Here is a 19237-nt window from a genome sequence, read left to right as displayed (position 1 = left end):
CCTTCCTGTCAGCTGCAATCGGAATCTTTGTTTTGTTTTTGTGCCAAAGCAGACTGAATGGAAACAAACTTTTTGCCAGATTTCTGTTGACTAACAAATGAGGATTTTAAAAATGACTTATAATTTAAATGAAACAATTGTGTTTGATCTATATTTCTTGTAGAAAAATGAAACAGAGTAACATCCATGATTTTTGTTTTATATTGAAATCCAAAAAGGATGGATTTCAATACAATCTTTTCATCTTTGATTTCTAATTCTCCTTCAGTGTTAAGTCATTTTTATCTCTTTGTTTTTCACATTGCAAGCTTGAACTGGATGAAATTACGAATAAGTGCTTCTGAACATTTAATTTTGTTCAGTCTCAGCCAGTTTTTATTTTTAATAAAACACAGATTCAGTCACTGCCAACTTTATTCTGTAACAAAACAAAAAAACATCTCAACGAAGTCGTGACACCATAGCCAAGACGTTTCCATGGAGACGGCAAACATGAGTCCTGATTGGTCCGTTTGTAGCCCATGAGAGGCTGAAGTCACTGCCCAGGTGGATTTACCTGGTGAAAGAGCGCACATGTCTCCCCCTCCCACCTCCACTGCCTCCCGCGCCACTGAACTTGCTCCCCTGAGACCCCCGTCCTCCTCCTCCTCCTCCACCTCCTCCTCCTGCGGCCCCGGCGCCTCCCCCTGCACCGAGCCACGACAGTCCTGTACCTCCCCGGCCCCGCGGGGCTCGATCCCGAATGGCCAGCCGATAAGCACCTGTAGGGCGAAACATAAAAAAACAACAACAAATGGGTCTTAGAGCAATGCGGTGAATGAGCGCTACTGACGTGAAACTTAAGGAGCTTCACCAGAGTTTATATTTCAAAGCAAACATTTTGCCTCCCAAAGCGGACGCCGTTTGAACCATGAACATGAGTACGTTTATCTTCCCCGTTTTTTTGTATGGCCGCCATTTTTAATTCCTGTATCAAGTTCAACTTGATAAAGATGACTAACGGCGCCCTCTTCTGGATGGCGGTCAAACTACAACACTGAAATGTCTGTACGACATTAATCGATTGAAACTAATTTTAATCTTATGAACTCTTTATTGAATGACTTTACAAACATATCAGTCTGTTGGTGTGGGTTCCCTAATTAAGATATGCATGTGTTACTTTTTAACTTTGTTCAAATAAATAATGAAATGAATTAAAACCTTAATTTTATTTTTTTATTAAATTCACGCATTAAATATAAATAGTTCATGTGACAACTAAACAAAATCATGAAAGAAAAAGAGCAGAAGGAAGTATAAACTTATAATATCTTCCTCCTAAACCTATATTAGAAGTATAGTATTTCAGTTTGTTAAACCTACACAACAAATGAGTTTTACTGTTAAAAATAACTTCTTAATTGTGTTATAATTAGCTAAGATGCTTGTGTAGGAATGTGTTTTTGCAGTGAACGTACTCGCAGGCAGCTGTCGGGAGGGCAGAGGTCCTCGGGCGAAGTTGCTCTGGCCTCCGCGGGGTTCACTGTAGGTTCCTCTGTGGGTCACAGCAGGAACCTGGCCGCTCCATGACGACCCCCGGCCTCCCTCTCTCCGAGCGTAGTTACCTGCAGCACCAGAAACGGGCGTTCGTTACCCTCTACTGTTTCAGCTAAAGAAGTTCGGAGTTCAAACAGATAAACACGTCACCTGATAGCAGAACACCTTTAGGCTGCGGTGGGGTGAAAAAGCGAGTTTGGCTGTGAAAAGCCGCTCTGCCTCTGTTGCCAGTAAACAGCCCTCTGGTGGGGGGCTTGGGAGCGCTTTTTGGCAGACGTTTGGGAGGCAGAATCCCAAGTGGGTTAGCAATGTCTTTAAACTCCGCTGCCACAAAGTCGTCCACATGCATACTGGGAGGGCGGGAAGTGTTCTGTTTGCGCAGCCGGAAGATATCATGGGGCCGGGCGACGTTCTGACCAAACCCTCCTCGGCCTCCACGGCCGCGCGGCGCCGGCAGGATGTGGGCTCTTTTAGCAGGTTCGATGTAGTCGGATTTACCGCTGCAGAGAGAAAGCGTTGATTTAAAACTTTCTGTAAAGTTACCGAATCAACCACTCGTGGAGCTACGCCGGCGCTGCACCTGGATGTGATGAACGTCTCGTGTTTGTGTTTGCCCAGTCGGAAACCTTTGGCGACCTTCGTGTGACCGGGAGAGGACGGCTCAGAGAGGAAGGAGCGCTCCAGCTCGGCCTTCAGGTCCAGCTCCGGACAGCACTCCTGAGCCAACCCCACCAGATCCACCTTCACCTGAAGCAAGGTTCAGAAACAAAACCAGATGGGAGACGTGTTTCTGTCACTTAAGATTAAAAAGAAAAACTGCACAAAAAAATAAATATACATGCTGAATTCTTTAATAATTATGTCCCTGAGAGAGTACAGTCACCTAAATACTTGTGCAAAATTGTTGCAATGGCTGATATTAGTCGGATTAATCCATTATTGAAATAACCATCAATTCAGTAATTGATTACTCGCTAACTAGAGAACATAGACTCAAAGAGGCCAATTGCTGAAAAACCCCCCAACATATTCCCAACAGTTATTAAGGCAAAACTTTACAAACTATTTATACATTTTTGTCTGTAAAAAACACTTTTGTCTGTAAACATGTCTTAGTCAAAATTCCTCAAGTGGTATAGTTTCAGCTTCACCGGGTTCAAATTCACTAAAGAAAGGCTGTTATTGCATTTAAGGAAATATAACATTTATTTTTTTATTCAGGAAAGGAACCAAATTATTTGTTTATTTGGTCAACAATGCATTTTTAGTATTGTATAAAAAAGGCTTAAATGAAAAATCTGTAAAATATGCCCATTTTTTTAAATCTAATTATCAGAATAATTGATTCCTAAAATAATTGCTAGTTACAGTCCTAATTGTTTCTCATCAATAAAAAAAGAGGAATGTAACAAAATATTAAGCAGAATAAGGAGAAAAACCTTACAAATCCACCATTGGTTCACATGTTAGATTTGAATCATTTGAACCAATGATTCAAATCTAACCTTCAAATCTTCAACCAATTTCAAACTCACCATGTCCAGATCTGTTTCTATGTCATCAGTTTGGAAAGGAGAGAACCAGAGAGCTTTGAGCTGCTCATCCAAAGCTTCTGACAGAATAAACACCGTCCTGCAGGGGAAATCAAACCATAGCACCTTTACTGCTAAGCAAGATTATTTTCTTAATCATTTTGTGAGCCAGTTTTTTCATGCTTACGAACACAGTTCAAGAGACCGACCTGTGGTTGAACTGGGCTGCCAGCGTTTCGGGTGCGGGCAGAACGGGTTCTGTTTCTGACGGCGGAGGACTTTCTGTGGCCGTCTCCAGCGTCTGCTTCAGGACGATCACGTTCTCCATCATGGTTTCCAGAGAATCGTCTTCTTTACATAATTTCTGAACACAAACGAGCAAGAAAGCTTGCACATCAAGTCCAGGCCGAGCTTTATAAAGACACGCCTGCACAGTGGCAGCATCATGCGTACCGTGATTAGCTTCTCTAAGGCCGTTAGTGGATGAGACTCTGAGTCTTCAAACTGCAGCAGAGATTTCATCTCTGAGCTCGACAGCAAGCGTGGAGCAACGCAGGCAGGCTCCTCACTGGAGCCCTGGCCTTCCTCTGCACACTGGAAACAAATTGAAGTTCACAATTCAGACTGATTACTGCAAATATGTCTGAATTTCAAGATGTTTTGTTTTGTTTCTTCTCCCCTAAAATAATTTGTTTTTAATAGGAAAGTTAAGTCACCAAAGCATCAACAGCCTGTAAAAATCAGCAGATACAGAGAACGCCTCGTTTGTAGCATTAAGTGCACTTCAATAAAGCAACGAATCAATTAATTGCATGATAAATTAAAAATATTTCCATTCTGATTACTATTTTCTTAAGCAAAATTCTGCTTAGTGAGGCATCACAATTGATTTTATTTATGGTTTTGGTTCAAAGTGTTTTTTATTTCTGTTTTATGTATTGATTTGCTTGCTTTGCTTATTTATTTTTGGATATTTGAAATATTATCTAATTTATAACACTGGAAAAATGTCTTGTTATGAGTGAAATAATCTGCCAGTGGAACCATTATTATTTTTCCAACAATATTAAGAATTTTTTTTTAATTCAAAACAATGACAGTTACTTGTAACTTCGTTGTTTTTTTTTGTCTTTTTTTTTAACGTAGAACAATATTTGCATGATACTTTGTAAGATTTTATGTTTTTGCAGTGTACGACATTCGGTTACCAGATGATTCACTTGAGTGACTTAATGTCTGCTCTAGAAAAATCAGCTCTTTGTACCCAGAGTGATTACATTTTCATCACTGGTCTCATTCTGTTATTTAAGCTGAATTTACCGTTGTTTCCGTGTTTAGGATTTGCCTCAGAAAGTCAAGCAGAGCTGAAATCAGATCTGTCGAGTCCTTGTTGAAGGAAACCACCAGCCTTTTCAGCAGCGAACACACCTCTGAACCATGTTTCCTCAAAGTGCTGAAGGGAATTAAGGGAGAAAACATGAATCTAAGACGATGCCAAAGCCTGAAGAATGGACTAAACGTGGAAAAAACCAGAGGAAAACTTTGACATTTACACTTTGAGGTGGTAGATTCCGTAGTCGTGCTCTGTGAGGAAAGTCAACGTCCTGATGCAGGTGAGGAGCAGAGGGATGCTGGCCTCTTTATTCCCTAAAACCTCTAACAGGGAATTACACACCGAGGACATCATGTCTCGGCCTGGAAGTGCATTAGCCAGCTGCTCAGCCTCCGACACGCAGCCCTCACCAGGTGGCGGCACCACCAGAGAAATGTCCTGGTAAAAACAACAAGCGATGGACATCTGAAGGGAGTTTAACTTAAAGAAAACTATGTTTTTTCTCCAGAGGAGCTCCTCCTACCTGGTCACACAGTGACTGCAGTATTGTCCCCACTAACACACTGCACTGCTGCTGTTGCAGCGAGTGACCAGCTGGGGGCACCAGCAGAGACAGAAGCAGAGGAAACAGGTCCGCCACCTGCTCGTCTCCAGAAACGGAGCCGGACAGCAGGTGAAGGGTGGAGCTCTTGCAAGCCCTCTGGGACACCAGAGCGTCCAGCAGCGAAAGCAGACGCAGGACTTGACCCCAGCAAACACTTTTCCCCTCGGCCCTGTAGGTAGTAAATCGCAGGTATTGACATACGTTTACAGTATAAATCAAAAACATCTCTGGAGGCCCAGCGAAACATTGAAAATGTCTTAAACTTTTTCACTACGTTACATTTCTGTCCTAGATTAACACAAACTAGAGCGTAATTGGGAAGTAGAAGGAAAACAGTGCAAGGTTTTCAAAAGATTTTTCAAACAGAAATCTGAAAAGTGTGGCTTGAATTTGTAGTCAGCTCCTCCCAAGTCAAAACTCTGTAGTTTTTGCTGCAATTACAGCTGCAAGTATGTTGAAGTATTTCCTCACCTACAGACAAAACACTAATTTAACAAAAACAAACCCTCCAACTTAAATAACATTACTTAAAGCATAAAAACTGGGCAGATTAAATATCAGCAACTTTCAAAACCTTGAAAACATCCAATTGGAACTGAAGTATTTTTAAGGATTTCAAGAACCCCCAAATGGGTGACTTCTACTTCTGAATGGAACTGGTTACACCGGATTTTCATCGAAGTTCCTCCGAGCAACTGAGGCTGAATACAAATACATGCCACACTTTTCAGATAACAATTTGGGAAGACTTTTGAAAAAAAAACACCTCACTCCTTCCACTTTACATTTACATCTTACTTGGTCTTTATCTAAAACGAACGTAAGCCGAACATAAACGTCACTCACGGCTGCAGCTCCTCGGACAGCAGCTCCAACACCGTCTTCATGACCAGCGTTGCGGTGGGCGAGGACAGGTCAGCCAGCTGGACGCACACCCTCCTCAGCATGGTCAGGAGAGGCGGGCAGCTGGTGGAGCACACACACCTCAGCACCTCCGACAGGACCTTCCACTGGACACGGATGTGCATGCTCCACAGCTTCCTGGTGTTTAAGGCGATTGCAACGTCTTGGACTGATAACGCCTGTGGAGGGAGACATGGGGACGTCAGCAGGCGTGTGATGAAAGCAGCGGGCGACGAAGAGGTCAGCGAGTCACCTGAGTGCTCTGCATCGGCAGAGGAAGAGGCAGGAGTTCGGACAGCAGCGTCAGGCCGGAGAACAAACCTTCAGGAGCTTTCAAAAGGGAATTCAAGACTTCCTTGAGCATCAGAGACCAGGTGTTGCTGGCCAGAGTCTCCTCTGTGTGAGTGACCTGCAGACACGAACGCTCGTCTCAACAAACTGACCGACAGGAGCTTCTCGCTTCCTGTGCGAAGCCCACGCTCACCTCTTCGCTGACGCCCTGCGTGAAGGTGAGCAGCACGTCCACGATGAGCGCCTGCACTCTCGTCTCCTCCCCGTCCAGGCGCCCAGACGCCGGAATGGAGCACACCATCATGTGTAGCGTCACCAGAACGTTGGCCACGCGCGTGTCTCTGAACTGGAAGGCCCCGCCGCGGAGCAGCTCCGTCAGCATGGTGCGCAGCAGCCTGAGCGTGCTGATGCACACGCTCAGGATCATGCAGCGCTGCGGCGTCGGACCCATGTGGCCGTGAACGCGCCACGGCTGCAGCAGCACGCCGCACAGCTTCTGGAGGACGCGCACGCACGTGTCCAGACCCTCGCCGGAGAACAGCTGGACGCCGGCGAGGCTCCACTTCAGATCCCTCTGCTGACCTGCAGGACGGAGGCGACAAGTGAGGTCACTCTGCTGACAAACGACACGGACGAAACATAAAAGTAGATTAACCTGCATGCGACCTTTACTCCTTTAAAACATTCCTAGTTTTCTACCTTCAACAGCAGGAGGCGGACAGGCGATGTGATAGAGAACTCTCAGAGCGGTGACCAGCCCGGTTCCCTCGGCGTTCAACACATTTTCCACATTCTGACATCAAACAAACGGGATATTTATGAGAATTCACACTTCTTTAGCCAATATGCATTTTCTGAATCGTTTCATTCAGTTATTGCAAATGAAAGAGTAAACTAACAAAAACTGTTCCGGTTTGACATAAGCGAGTTAATGATTGTGCAACAGTTCTGTCTTTAGGTGCATTGGATTTTATTTGGGAGTGTCAGAAAAAATGTTGTCTGCATATATAAATGGTTCCCACACTTTTAGATTTTATTTGCAAAAAAATAAAAAAAATTAAAAAATTGAAAATCATGTTTTTCTTTGTCTTCAAATATATAGTTTTGCTCTACTTTGTATTTTTTTTCAGCCACATAAAATCCCAACTAAATGCACTGCAATCTGAAAACAGATGTCTTGTTTGAATGCTTTCACTGCAAAAACACAAAATCTTACTAATTTTGTATTTCTGGTCAAGTTTCTAGTGTAAATATCTTAGCATATTTGAAACAAGACAAACTTACAAATAACTTTCCAGCAAGATACTGGAACTTGTTTTAAGTCAGTAATTCCTTAATGGTGATTAAATGAGGTACTAGATGCACTGGAAGATTATTTGACTTTCAACAAGACATTTTCCCGATTTTGTAAGTGAAATTATGTACTTTTACACTTTGTGGCAAGATAAACCACAACATAAAAATCTTTCAAAAACAAATTAAAACAACAAAAACATCTTCAGTTAAAGTTGCACTGATGTGAAAACCTTTACCTGCTTGATGTAGTTGATGAGAGTCGGAATGCTGCTGATCTCAAAGCGAAGTTTCTCCAGAGGCTCCAACCACTTACTAAGCTCTACAGAACATAAAAACGCAGATAATCAGATACTAAAAACCTTCTCTAACACTAGATTACTGTAACTGTGGTGATATTTACCCTGCAGCTTGGCATTCGTGTCATCCGCCTTGGCGACGGTGAGCAGCGGAGCAGCATACTGCTCCATCATCCGCAGCTCATTGGACGTCTGCACCAACATTAACACCAACATGCAAGCATAGTTGTACGTCACCGCTTTGCGAGATTTGGCCTCACTAAAAGGAAAAAAAAGACAAAAAAAAAAGTTAAACCTAAAAGGACTCAAAGGAGCAAGGAAAAAGTAAAGCAGAGATGCACCAATCAGGCTGGTTTCTTTACAGTCTGACCCGAGGATTTCGATTGTGATCCATTTTGAGTTTTGCTTTTCTGAGAACTCAAACACAGAAACGGTGCTACAGGTTTTTTTTTTGTTTTTGTTGACATCTTATTTTCAAATCCAATAAAACACAAAGGTATTACAACATCACCCTGATTTATGTCTTAACTTTCGTTTTATTTGTTTGTTAAACACAAATAATCACATCAGAGTGGATGATGTTGGTTGATGTGTTTAAGGCCAAAATCTGAGAGAGTTTTAATATTTAATATATTTAACAAAATCGCGTATTGCAGTATTTGATCAGCTGTAGAGATGAAACGGTTATTTGGATTAATTATGATTGATGACTGAAATAATTGTCAACTAAGTTAGTAATGAAATAATCCTTAGCTGTAGTATACAGACTTAAAAAAATGTAATGTACTGAAAACAACACAGACAGGGCAGTAATTAATTCAAAATTGAACCAAAAGGATGTATATTTTGCACTTAAAATTTTAGAAAACCTCATTTGTCTGCAAATATTTTCTAACCAGAACTATTTGAGAGTCCAGTTTTGACTGCACACATCTTATTACACTTGAAATAAGACAAACTGGGTTAAAAGTGACTTTTCTGCAAGATATAAAAGCTTGTTTAAAGTAAATAATTCCTTAACATTGATGAAAAAGTTATTGTTGTATTGCCAGACAAGTTAACTTATAATGTGGGAAGAACGTCTTGTTATAAGTTAAATAATCTGCCAACAGAACAAGAACTTTTTCATCAATGTTAAGGAATTATTTCCTTAAAAGAAGTTTCCATATCTTACTAAAAAAGTTACTTGTCAGGTAGTTTTGTCTTATTTCAAGTTTGCTAGCAACGAGACAAAAATACTTGTTAAGGTTTTGTTATTTTATTATCTAAAAAAATGCTTATTTGAATTTTTCAAATATCTAAAACACACACAGAATTCCTACAATATTTTCTACAAAAATTGTAGAAAATAAGCTTCAGTGGCTAAATGAAAGATCTGCAAGATGTACCAATTAACTGATGAATCGTCAGAATAACTGATTAATCGATTACTGAAATAATCATCAGTTGCAACCCTAATCAGCTGGTCACTGATCCGAGTCTAATCAAGGATGACCTGGTGGATCCTGACGCCTGATTGGTGCCTCTCTGAGGCGAACGCAGCCATACCCCTGCGCCTCCTTGCTGTGGTGCTGCAGCAGGGTGACCAGGCAGGACAGGTTGCTCTCCAGGCTCAGAACATGAGCCACGGCGCTGCGGCCCGTCTGCGTGAACGTCATCAGGTACAGCGCGTGGAGCGTGGCCAGGACCTCAGAGTTGTCCCCTTCCTCCAGGCCCGCCCCTCCTTCGCCCCCTGCAGCCACGTGGCTCATGAGTTCGGACACGCCCTGCAGCGCGTGGAGAGCCTGCATCAGCCACACGCAAAACCCTTCTTCGCCGAAGCCCGGCCCCGTGAGGGCCCCCTCCCCTGCCGCCGGCGGGCTCTCGTCACCCTCAGACTCTGCCACCGACGCCAGCAGACGCAGCAGGAGATTTGTGGGCGCGGCCTGGGCCAGGAGGTAGAGCAGACCGGGCTGCGTGAGCGACAGGAAACGGAGGAGCTCTTTGATGGCCTGAGTGACCCCGACGTGTCCGGCTGCAGCGGCCGCTGACAGAACCACGATCGTGCTCTCCAGGAAATGACACGCGTGCATGTACCTGAAGACGATGCAAATAAATACCACAGATTACCCAAAGATCATCTTGAAGCTAACCTCAGAGTTTATGCACATTTCCCCTCGTAGAATTAAAGCACTTTTCAAGGTAAGTTCTCAACTTCTCCAGCATCACTCTTTGGACATAAAAACAAAGCAAATGAACTAAAAATGTTTATGTTCATTATTATATTATATATAAATTGTTACTGTTATTAATAACAATCATTAATAACAGTACATTCTACAGCAATGACAACATAAAAACTAAAATATAACAAGATTTTATGTTTTCAAATGCCCCTCTCACACAAACACCTTTATACTACTGACTGCTTCAACAACAAAACAGTAATTTAACAACAACAACAAAAAAAAGTTGTTTAACAAATAAAATATAAAAAACAGATCAATAAGTCATTGAGCCATTAGGAATTATAAATATTTATCATATTGAAACAATCCAATTTTGGCAGCTGGTGTCTGTACCTGTACAGGGTCAGGTAAGGGTTGTCCCTCTCTGGCGGTCCAGTTATCCTGGCCGTAGTTGGGAATGCTTTCCCAGGGGGCTGCACCATGCAGTGAGGGGCCGTCTCCAGCAGGTGATGAAGCTCTTCCAAAACCCCAGCGAGCCTTTCGAGCTCCGCCTCGCTAACGGGGGCGGAGCTCAGTGATGGCTCCTCCTCCATGGGACTCTCAGCATCCTCAATTTCCTCCTGAGGATCAGAGTCAGTTATATACGATCAATTTTAACCAAATTCTGACGTTTTAGGTTCAGAATTTGTGGTTATGAGTTTAATCTGATTAGCATCGCTACAGTCTACATGACGACTCTAAAATAACACGGGTGTCTTTAAACCAAAGATGGGAAGGTCTACATATAGTGTAGTTGAACCATGAAAACAATTATTGCAAAGTGTAAAAAAAAAAACCTAGAGAAATTGCATTTCAGATGTGAATTTCTTGTGTGACTGATTTAAGCTGAAGGGAACAAGAAATCCTCACTTGGCTTAATTGCAAAAATGCTAAAATTGTTCAAACTTTACTAGAAACTTGGCAAAGAAACTTAAATCTGGACAAAAACATGCTTGTTAGAAGAGAAGAAAAAAATCTGATCATGGACGACGTCTAAGCTAATAAAAGATTAAATAAAGGACCAACGCTTGATGAACTTTGAAAACAAACTGAATCTTAAATAAAACTGATGAAACTGTGAAAGAAAACATGAACTACAAATATTTTCAGTGAATCTTGAGCCGAGCACGCTGATCTTTTTTCTGTTTAAAATATTATTGTAGTTATTATGAACTTTGACTCCACCTACTGGCGGACCAGGGGTACTACAGCATTTCTGGTGATAATTCCACCAAAGGAAAAAATATCTATAAGTATCGAAGCTGGGGCCAAAAACTGCGATTTAGAAAAAAAAGCAAAATATATGGAAAGATTTAGTTTTAAAATAAGTTCAATATTTTAAAAAAATAAATAAATAAATAAATATATATATATATATACACAGAATTATTCCCACCAGTGATTTCCTGACAAAGATGAACAGCTACCACATATTACACTCTTTATATTACACAACTTCTTTAATAATTGACTTTTCCATATCGATTCAGCTGGAAGCATAAAGACACATTTAAAGGACAAATTCATTTCTACATGTCCACGAAGTTCAAATCTGTTTCTCTCAGACTGGGACAGAGTGTGTGCCGTCACCTGCTGTGGTTCGCTCCACGCTGCGGCTGCATGTTGGAGGCTGACAAGCACCTCGTACATGTGGCTCTTCTGTAAAATGGCGTTTCCTGCATTTATCACCCGGACGGTTTCTTCACGCAGGAACAGCTGCACCAGACGCTGAGAAGCAAGCAAATCAACATTAACATCAAAAACACATTTTGTTCCAGAATCAGAAATTTAAACATGTCATCAGCAATTTCTGAAAAGGGTTTGTATATTTTACCCACAAACATTTTAAGGTGAGACAAAGCAATACAGATAAACTAAAAAAAGGCAACTCCAATCAATTATTATATAATTTATTACTATTATTAATATCTTGTGATGTGTCTACAGCGGGGACAAGTCAATTAAAATAAAACTAAATGTCATGTTTTTAAATGTTTCTCTCATACACACCTTATACACCTGACTTGGAAATTTGTAAAGAAAAATGTTGCACTTTTAGCTTTTACTTATCCATGTGTTCATCAGTAACAAAGAAAAATGGTTTCAAAAAGTCAGAGAAGCTACTTTAGAGACCACGCTAACCTGATAGCCGCTCTTCTCTGAATTGCCAGCCTGCAGGAACGCCTCGACTCCTGCGGGGGCGCTGATGAGAGCGTCCAGAGCTCTGAGGATGCTGAGCTTCAGGGTGGAGGAGACGTGGTCAGCATGCAGCAGTTCCAGCAGCACGTTCAGGGCGCCTTCGCGCAGCAGCTCCGCCAGGCCCTGCGGACACTCGGCCAGGCAGGACGCCAGCTTTGCGCCGGTTTTTAATTGTCTGAGGTTCAGCGCGATTGGCTGCGTGAGCGCGATCTCCATGCTCAGAGCCTGGAGAGTCCACAGGACTAAAACACGGACAGGCTCCTCGGCTTCTCCTTGTTTGATTAGATGAGCTAAACCTTTGTTGAGGAGTCCAGGAGCTTCCTCCAGAGCGGTGACCCATCGAGCGTCTCTGTCCTCACCGCTACCGGCCAGCAGCTCCTTTAGTTGAGCGATGGCCTCGGCCTCCTCTCCGCCAGCCGCTCCTTCTGTCCCACCGGCATCTCTGGGCTCCTCTACGCTGGTTTTCTCTAGCTGGGTGTCGAAGCGAGTCTTGTAAGGCGGCGTGAAGTAGACGAGCGGTTTGAGTTCTCGTTCGTATGGATCGTACTGGACGGGAGGGACAGAGGCGAGGTCTTCGGGCGTGTAGTCGATGTCGAAGGTGGGCAGCTTGAAGCTACCATTGTCCAAGTCGTCCTCATCACTGGAAATCTGCTCATAGCCGTCATCACCTGGGCAAAAAGACGGGCAAAAAGTTTAGCAATAATCTATTAAACGTTTGTATAAACATGAGCGCGGTCAACAAAAAACGGCTTGGCCCCTCTATCAAACACAGCTGCATACGCTCACGAAGCTACTTCCTGATTGCAGCATCTCCCCAGCATGCAGGGTTAGTTTCGGCATGCATGATGCGACTGAAGCACATGCGCAGTCCCGACTGAGAGGAAGCATTAGGAAGACTTCCATGCGGCTGCAACTCAAGGTCAACCTACAAGCCTTCCCGAAAGGAGCTCGACGCTCCATCCAGCGGTTGCAGATGGACGCAGCATGCCTGAGCAAACAGTCAAGTTGTTGCTCAGTCCCAAACGGAACCTTTCCCCGCAGAGCCACCACCGCCGCCGAAGCGGCGTCTGACAAAACGGACGCAGAGCCCAAAGGCTGGCAGAGCGGGGTTCCGGGTGTCCATTTGGGAGGGTGGATTATCCCACTCCCACGCAAGAACTCCCCTACCTTCCTCCATCTCCTCCTCCTCGTCCTCACCCTCATCCTCCTCCTCCTCTTCTTCCTCCTCCTCTGGGACGCTCCCCTCGGTCCGTGCTTCTTCCTCCTCCTGCTCCTCCTCCTCTTCCTCTTCCCCTTCCTCCTCTTGTTCGGCGTCGGAGAAAGGCTCGTCGGCGGGCAGCGAACGCTCAGGCGACACGGGTTCTAGGTAGTCGTCACGGCCCTGGCTCGGTTCGTCTTTGACCACGCCCACTGAAAAACAGACGGCACAAAATATAGTTTGGCTAAAGCCAAGGATGCAAAAAAAATAATCAACTTACGATGAATAGTTGATTAATGTAGGGGTGCACCGATTGCAGTTTTCTGGCCGATGGCTGATTACCGATCATCTTTTAAATAGCCTAACTTACCGATTCCGATTTTGGCAAATACCATTTTTTTGTCTGAAATGTTGCTCAGTATATCAAGAAAGTTGCTGAGTTGGCAACAATTAACTATTCTTAACTGTAAATGTGCAGACATGACCTGGTCGGCCGGTTAATCAGTCAAACTTTTCTCACGGGAGAAAAGAAAAGCACAGTGGTTGATTTTTAGACCTTTGCCGAGGTTGATAACATCGGTGGATAAGATCAGCTTCACATGTAAAAATTGGCTGATCACCGATCTCCCAAAATTAAGGAAATCGGTACAGATAAATCGGCACCGATAAATCGGTGCATCCCCAGATAAATGGCTTATTAAATTAAAATTAGTGTTGCAGTTTGGCCACCATCCACAAGACGACGCCACTGGTCATCCATAAAAAGAGCCAGTTGATACAGAAATAAAGATGGCGGTCTGAATGAGAAAGAGAAACGATCCAAACAGAGTCCAGTGTTTGATGCAAAATGCACTTTAAGCAGTTCTGTTTGACATATAAATGCAGAATATTATGAAAAATGTAGGCCTTTATGTTATGGAAAGACAATCAGCGAGTCTGACAGAAGAGAAAACTCAGGTTATTAAGAAAATGGCCACTTATCAATTGATCGTTAGTTGCTCGATGAGATCAATCAACTTCAGATTAACTGATAACTTGCTTCCCTAGCTAAAACACGTAACTGTGCCATCATATTTATGTCAAAAACCCTCATAAATATGTGCCATCATATTTATGTCAAAAACATACTAAGCAATCACAGCAACACATATATTAATCAACAAAATATGTAGTTCTGATCATAGCCAGATTCCCCTTTATTTTTAGGCTCATGAACGCAGCATGACAAGCAGTAAAACACACCCTCCTCTTCCTCTTCTTCTTTTCCTATTAGCCAAATTGTGACTGTCACTGGATTTGAGCTGAAAAATCTGATCAGTCAGAAAAATTACACCCCAACTTAATTACATCCAATAAAAAGAGCGAGCATCATTCCAGATGAGTAGAGGGAGTGTTTTTCTGTTCACCATGCTGCGTTCAAGGACAGCAAATAAACAGTTTTAATAAATATGCTGTTGTGGTTGTTTAACCAGCTCCTCTGGTTTTTAGCAGGAATGTTTAGCAGGAGTATTAATCCAATAATTATTGTGCAATTGTACTAATGTGATAAAATGCAAAAAAAGCTTCAACGAAAGCAATAAGGTGTATATTTTTATAATAAACTTCTGCAAAAGTATTCATTTGTATACTTTAAATGAACATGTATAAAACAGCAGCTCAGATCTGACCTGCCATTGGGACTTGCTGCTCCTCCTCATCGTCATCTGGGGGTGGAGGTCCAGGCGGAGTACGAGGCCCCCGGGGTGCTGGTCTGGGCGGGCTGCCGTTATACTGGTCATCTTTTTCCCATTCTTTAAAAACAAAAACATAAACACAGAAACATTTAGCATGCGAAAAAAAAAAATACAAGTCTATGAGAACAGAAATATAAATTCTTTCATGAAACAGATGCAAAGATCAGACTAAATGGAGGCTTAGAGGCTCCACCTTGTTTGATAATCCGCTTGAGCCCAGTTGGCTGTTGCGGGGGAGGCGGCGGCGGTGGAGGAGGCGAACCGTGGTCGTGTCCGTGAGGACGCTCGGCGGTGCCGTAGACCGCCAAAGTCAGGCTGGTGTACCATCCACGAAGCACCAGCCCATCTGTGTTCACCTGCATGCAGAGCATCAAATCATTATTCACAAATCAACCACAGAGAAGAGAAATCATGTGCTTCATAACTGATCTGTCACCTTTCCGCTGGGCCTAAAGACTATGGACTTGTTTTCATCATATTCCAAACTGCGGATAAAACCAGAAACATGAATGATTAAAACAAAATGATGAAAAGAAAACACAGAAACACATTTTAATTTGCCTAATTGATAATACACCTCTGCCAACAAAAGGGAAAAAAACATACCGACTTCATACAGAAAGCTCAAGGAAATGCTAAAGAGGGTTTATAAATCACCTCAGTCAGACAGACTGGAGCAGGGAAACATTTTTAACTGGCACCTATAAAGACCAGAGCCGAAGAGCTTTACCTTTAGGGAGATTTTTGTGTAAACAGTATGAAACCATGGTAATTTCACTCAAGGTTGTCATATCATGACACCTAACACACTTCCTGAGAAGTGAAGAAAAGAAGAGATAGTTTTTGGACGAAGTGATCACAACAGAACTACATTCCGAGAAGAAAAATCTTGTATGTGAATATAACGATAATGTGAAGTATGAGCAGCTAACTGAGTCACAGTCCAAGAAATGTTGATTTAAAAACATCCCAGTTGTATCTGCTCAAGATACCGAGGCGATATTTCTACAGTAGTCATCGAGGTTAGTCAAACCTGTCCTGCTGATGTTCCCAGGACATATAATAACGCGGGCGTGTCTCAGTAAGCCTCACAAAAAGGCAACGCTACATGAATGTTTACGCTCCGGAGCCGCTGTGCGCATCTTGGTTATTACGCGGCCAGAATAAAACGGCGAGACAAAAAAACATTCCTTTTCACCTCTCGTTTCAATGAGACCATCACATTTTTGTGTCACTTTCAGACACAGTGTAGGTGGGGTTGGGTTTCTGGACGGACCGGTTAGCCAACGCAGCAAACAAAGATGCAGCACTAAGAATGGCTGAACAACAGACCTAAGAAAACCAGTCCCACACGCTGCGGTGACTGGTTCTACAGGTGGGACAGACTCTTCCATCTAAAGCGATCGGGAAATGCAGATAATGAGTCCGAGACGGTTTAAGATGACAAAATGAGAGAAGGGAGAGTGGAAATAATCCTAACCTGCCCAGCCTGTGGAAGGTGGGGCTGTTGGGTTTGGTGACATTGTTGAAGAACAGCTCCAACTGAAAAGCATGAGGAGACGTCTCCCTGCAAATACAGTAACCACACAGTTAGGACCTCTGAACTTATTGCCCTGACAGCTAACGCTGATCCTTAAACATCCTGACATTTTACTTAATGGCTTATCTGTTTTTATTACTATAGACTACAGACATAAATCATGTACAGTAACATTTTCACTGAGAGCCTCTGTAATCAGAACTGTGACATAATAATAATAATAACAACAATAATAATGGAGGAAGTTGGGTTGCGGTCTGAGAGAGGAATTCAAATGATTATAAAAATAAAAAATGATGGGGTGCAATTTATGGCAAAGGTACTGGCCAAAATAGAAAATCTCCAAAACTACTTTCTGAAAATATCAAGAAAAACAAGTGGCTACATATATCCATACCAGAGTTTTACTAAAAGCTGACAAACCCCATTTGTTAAAGTTTCCACATTCTTAAGAACGTAGTCATTACATTTGGTTATAAAAGATCACAAACAGCTCAACATTCCTACCAGAAATCAGCACCAACTCACATGTTCTCTTGCATACAAACACACCCCAAACATGTCAATTATCTTCAAACTTTCCCACAGTGAATATTTAATAGTGAAGCTACATCTGCAGTGGGCCGGCGGCCTACTCACAACCCTTTAACTTTTTTCACATTTTGTAATTTAATACAGCAGAAAGCTACATTAGGACCTTTAGGATTCTCATTTCACACATCTGCGTATGTTCATATGTTCATGTCCTTATGCTATACATCTCTTGTGCCATGTCTCTTCCAACTTTTCATATATAGAGACCGAAAGTTTTACCAGTTCTTCTCTGCAATGTCTGGACTTTGACTGAACCATTTTAAAGTGAATCTGCTTTGATCTGAACCGACTGTTGCAGCTCTGACTTTATGCTGAGGGTCCTCCTGCTAAAAGCTGAGCCTCAATTTCAAGGCTTTCACAGTCTCAAATGCATTTCCCTCCAGGATTGCATCTTATGTAGCTTCATCTATATTTCTATCAACTTTAACCAAACGTCTCAGTTTCTGATTGGAAAAAGAATCTCCACGGCATTATACTGCCAACTTCAAGTTTCAAATTGCAGATGTGAAGATTTAAACCCATGTAGAGGTTTGCAGGTTGCCCTCTTAAAACCGGACTTGACTATTTGACCTCTGCCTAGCTTTATTCCTGAGCTGGCCAGAGTGCTGATCCTGTTTTTTCACTGCTGTTCTAAAATAAACCTCTGAGGCATTTATAGCACAACTGCATTTATACTCAGATTAAATTATACAAAGGTGAGCTATTATTGGCAGCAAGAGGACCTTAAAAGGCAAGTGGTTGAATGCAAATGCATGACACACTTCACAGACTTTTATTTGAAAGACTTTAAAAGACAATTTTTTTTATTATTTCTCTTCAAGTTCAGTTATTCATCTCACGAAATCCTATTGAAATACATGAACATTTTTGGTTGTAAACTGAAAAAGGGAAAACGTTAGACGAATACTTCTGCAAGGTATTGTATATCTGATTAGACCATACACATTTAAAACAGGAAACAAGTAATTGTTCAGCCGGTGGCTGTTGTGAAGGAGCAGCTCTTACCCAAATGCTCTGTTGTCAGGTAAGTTACTGTGAGCTTTGATCCCTGGAGGAATCACCCGAACCTCTGTGATCAAAACCCCGCAAGGAAACCGCACTACATCCACGTTGGTTAGCTGCAGAACACAGGACAGCAGTCATCCACTGCATCACAAAAACCAGACATCTAATGCATCATCTAGTGTTAACACGATTAGCTCTTTATTGTACTGTAGCATTAGCATGTTAGGTAACCAGCAAACAAACTACAGGCTATATGGACGAAAAATAAATGTACTACCTGAAGTTAAAAAGACTATTTTGTTCATGTTACATATAAGGAAAGTGTTGACACAACAGTTTATTCGATATTTTGAGAATCGCGACTTAAAAGCAGCCACTGTGACCGGTAGATGTGCAAAAACACACAACTGCTAATGTTAGCCAAGTTAGCATCGTTAGCTTCAAACTTGAGCACCATTCCACAAAAAGTCCTAAATGAGACCGATATGAGTTTTGCATGCGTGCTTTTCTGGAGGAAATACAGAGGACGAAACTGAGATGCAAAGGTCAGAATTACCTCAGCGCTTTGATGCTTAAATGTATCGAGAAAAAGAAGCTCCGTTGAGGTGTCCCCCGCCATGGCTTCCTCACTTTGGGAGGGGAGAAGAAAAACTTCCGGTGCAAGTAAATACATCCGGTGCAAATCAACAAACAACGACTCAAAACAAACAAAAACTGTAATTAATTAACTATCGAATGTAACTAAATGTAAAATATAAATAAATAAGCCAAATTATTATTATTATTATTATTATTTATTTTTTAATAATAATAATCCTCATCATTATTATGATAATAAATAATGATTAATGTTATATATTATTTATATATAATAATTAATGGTACCCCTAGTAGTAGTATAATAGTAGTATTGCTATTCTAAAATAATATTTCTCACCAGTAAAAACAACAACAACAACAATAATAA

At 42.1% G+C, this 19237-nt stretch overlaps 1 protein-coding gene across 2 annotated transcripts; it reads right to left on the bottom strand.

The window, feature by feature from the left end:
- Positions 1–454: 454 nt before the first annotated feature.
- Positions 455–18928, bottom strand: virma (vir like m6A methyltransferase associated). 2 transcript variants are annotated; one of them, XM_016673475.1, is made up of 27 exons: positions 18827–18928; positions 18271–18383; positions 16612–16698; positions 15568–15616; positions 15325–15487; positions 15066–15188; positions 13368–13610; positions 12144–12868; positions 11592–11729; positions 10356–10582; positions 9343–9870; positions 7899–8053; positions 7735–7817; positions 6902–6995; positions 6396–6784; positions 6165–6320; positions 5855–6090; positions 4928–5177; positions 4625–4842; positions 4392–4524; positions 3525–3665; positions 3281–3435; positions 3075–3171; positions 2120–2286; positions 1690–2039; positions 1461–1607; positions 455–761 (listed from the first exon to the last, which is right to left on the bottom strand). In XM_016673475.1, the coding sequence occupies exons 1-27, from the start codon at positions 18887–18889 to the stop codon at positions 553–555; spliced, it is 5439 nt and encodes a 1812-aa protein (XP_016528961.1). In that variant the 5' UTR covers positions 18890–18928; the 3' UTR covers positions 455–552. The 2 variants fall into 2 exon arrangements, with proteins under 2 accessions (XP_016528961.1, XP_007556263.1); XM_007556201.2 differs by having other exon boundaries at positions 553–761; positions 13398–13610; positions 18827–18889.
- Between the last annotated feature and the right edge of the window lie 309 nt (positions 18929–19237).

This window comes from Poecilia formosa, unplaced genomic scaffold (assembly GCF_000485575.1).
Source record: "Poecilia formosa unplaced genomic scaffold, Poecilia_formosa-5.1.2 Scaffold77, whole genome shotgun sequence".
Lineage (NCBI taxonomy): Eukaryota > Metazoa > Chordata > Actinopteri > Cyprinodontiformes > Poeciliidae > Poecilia > Poecilia formosa.
Note: the sequence above shows the minus strand (reverse complement) of the source record. Positions and strands in the feature narration are given on the sequence as shown.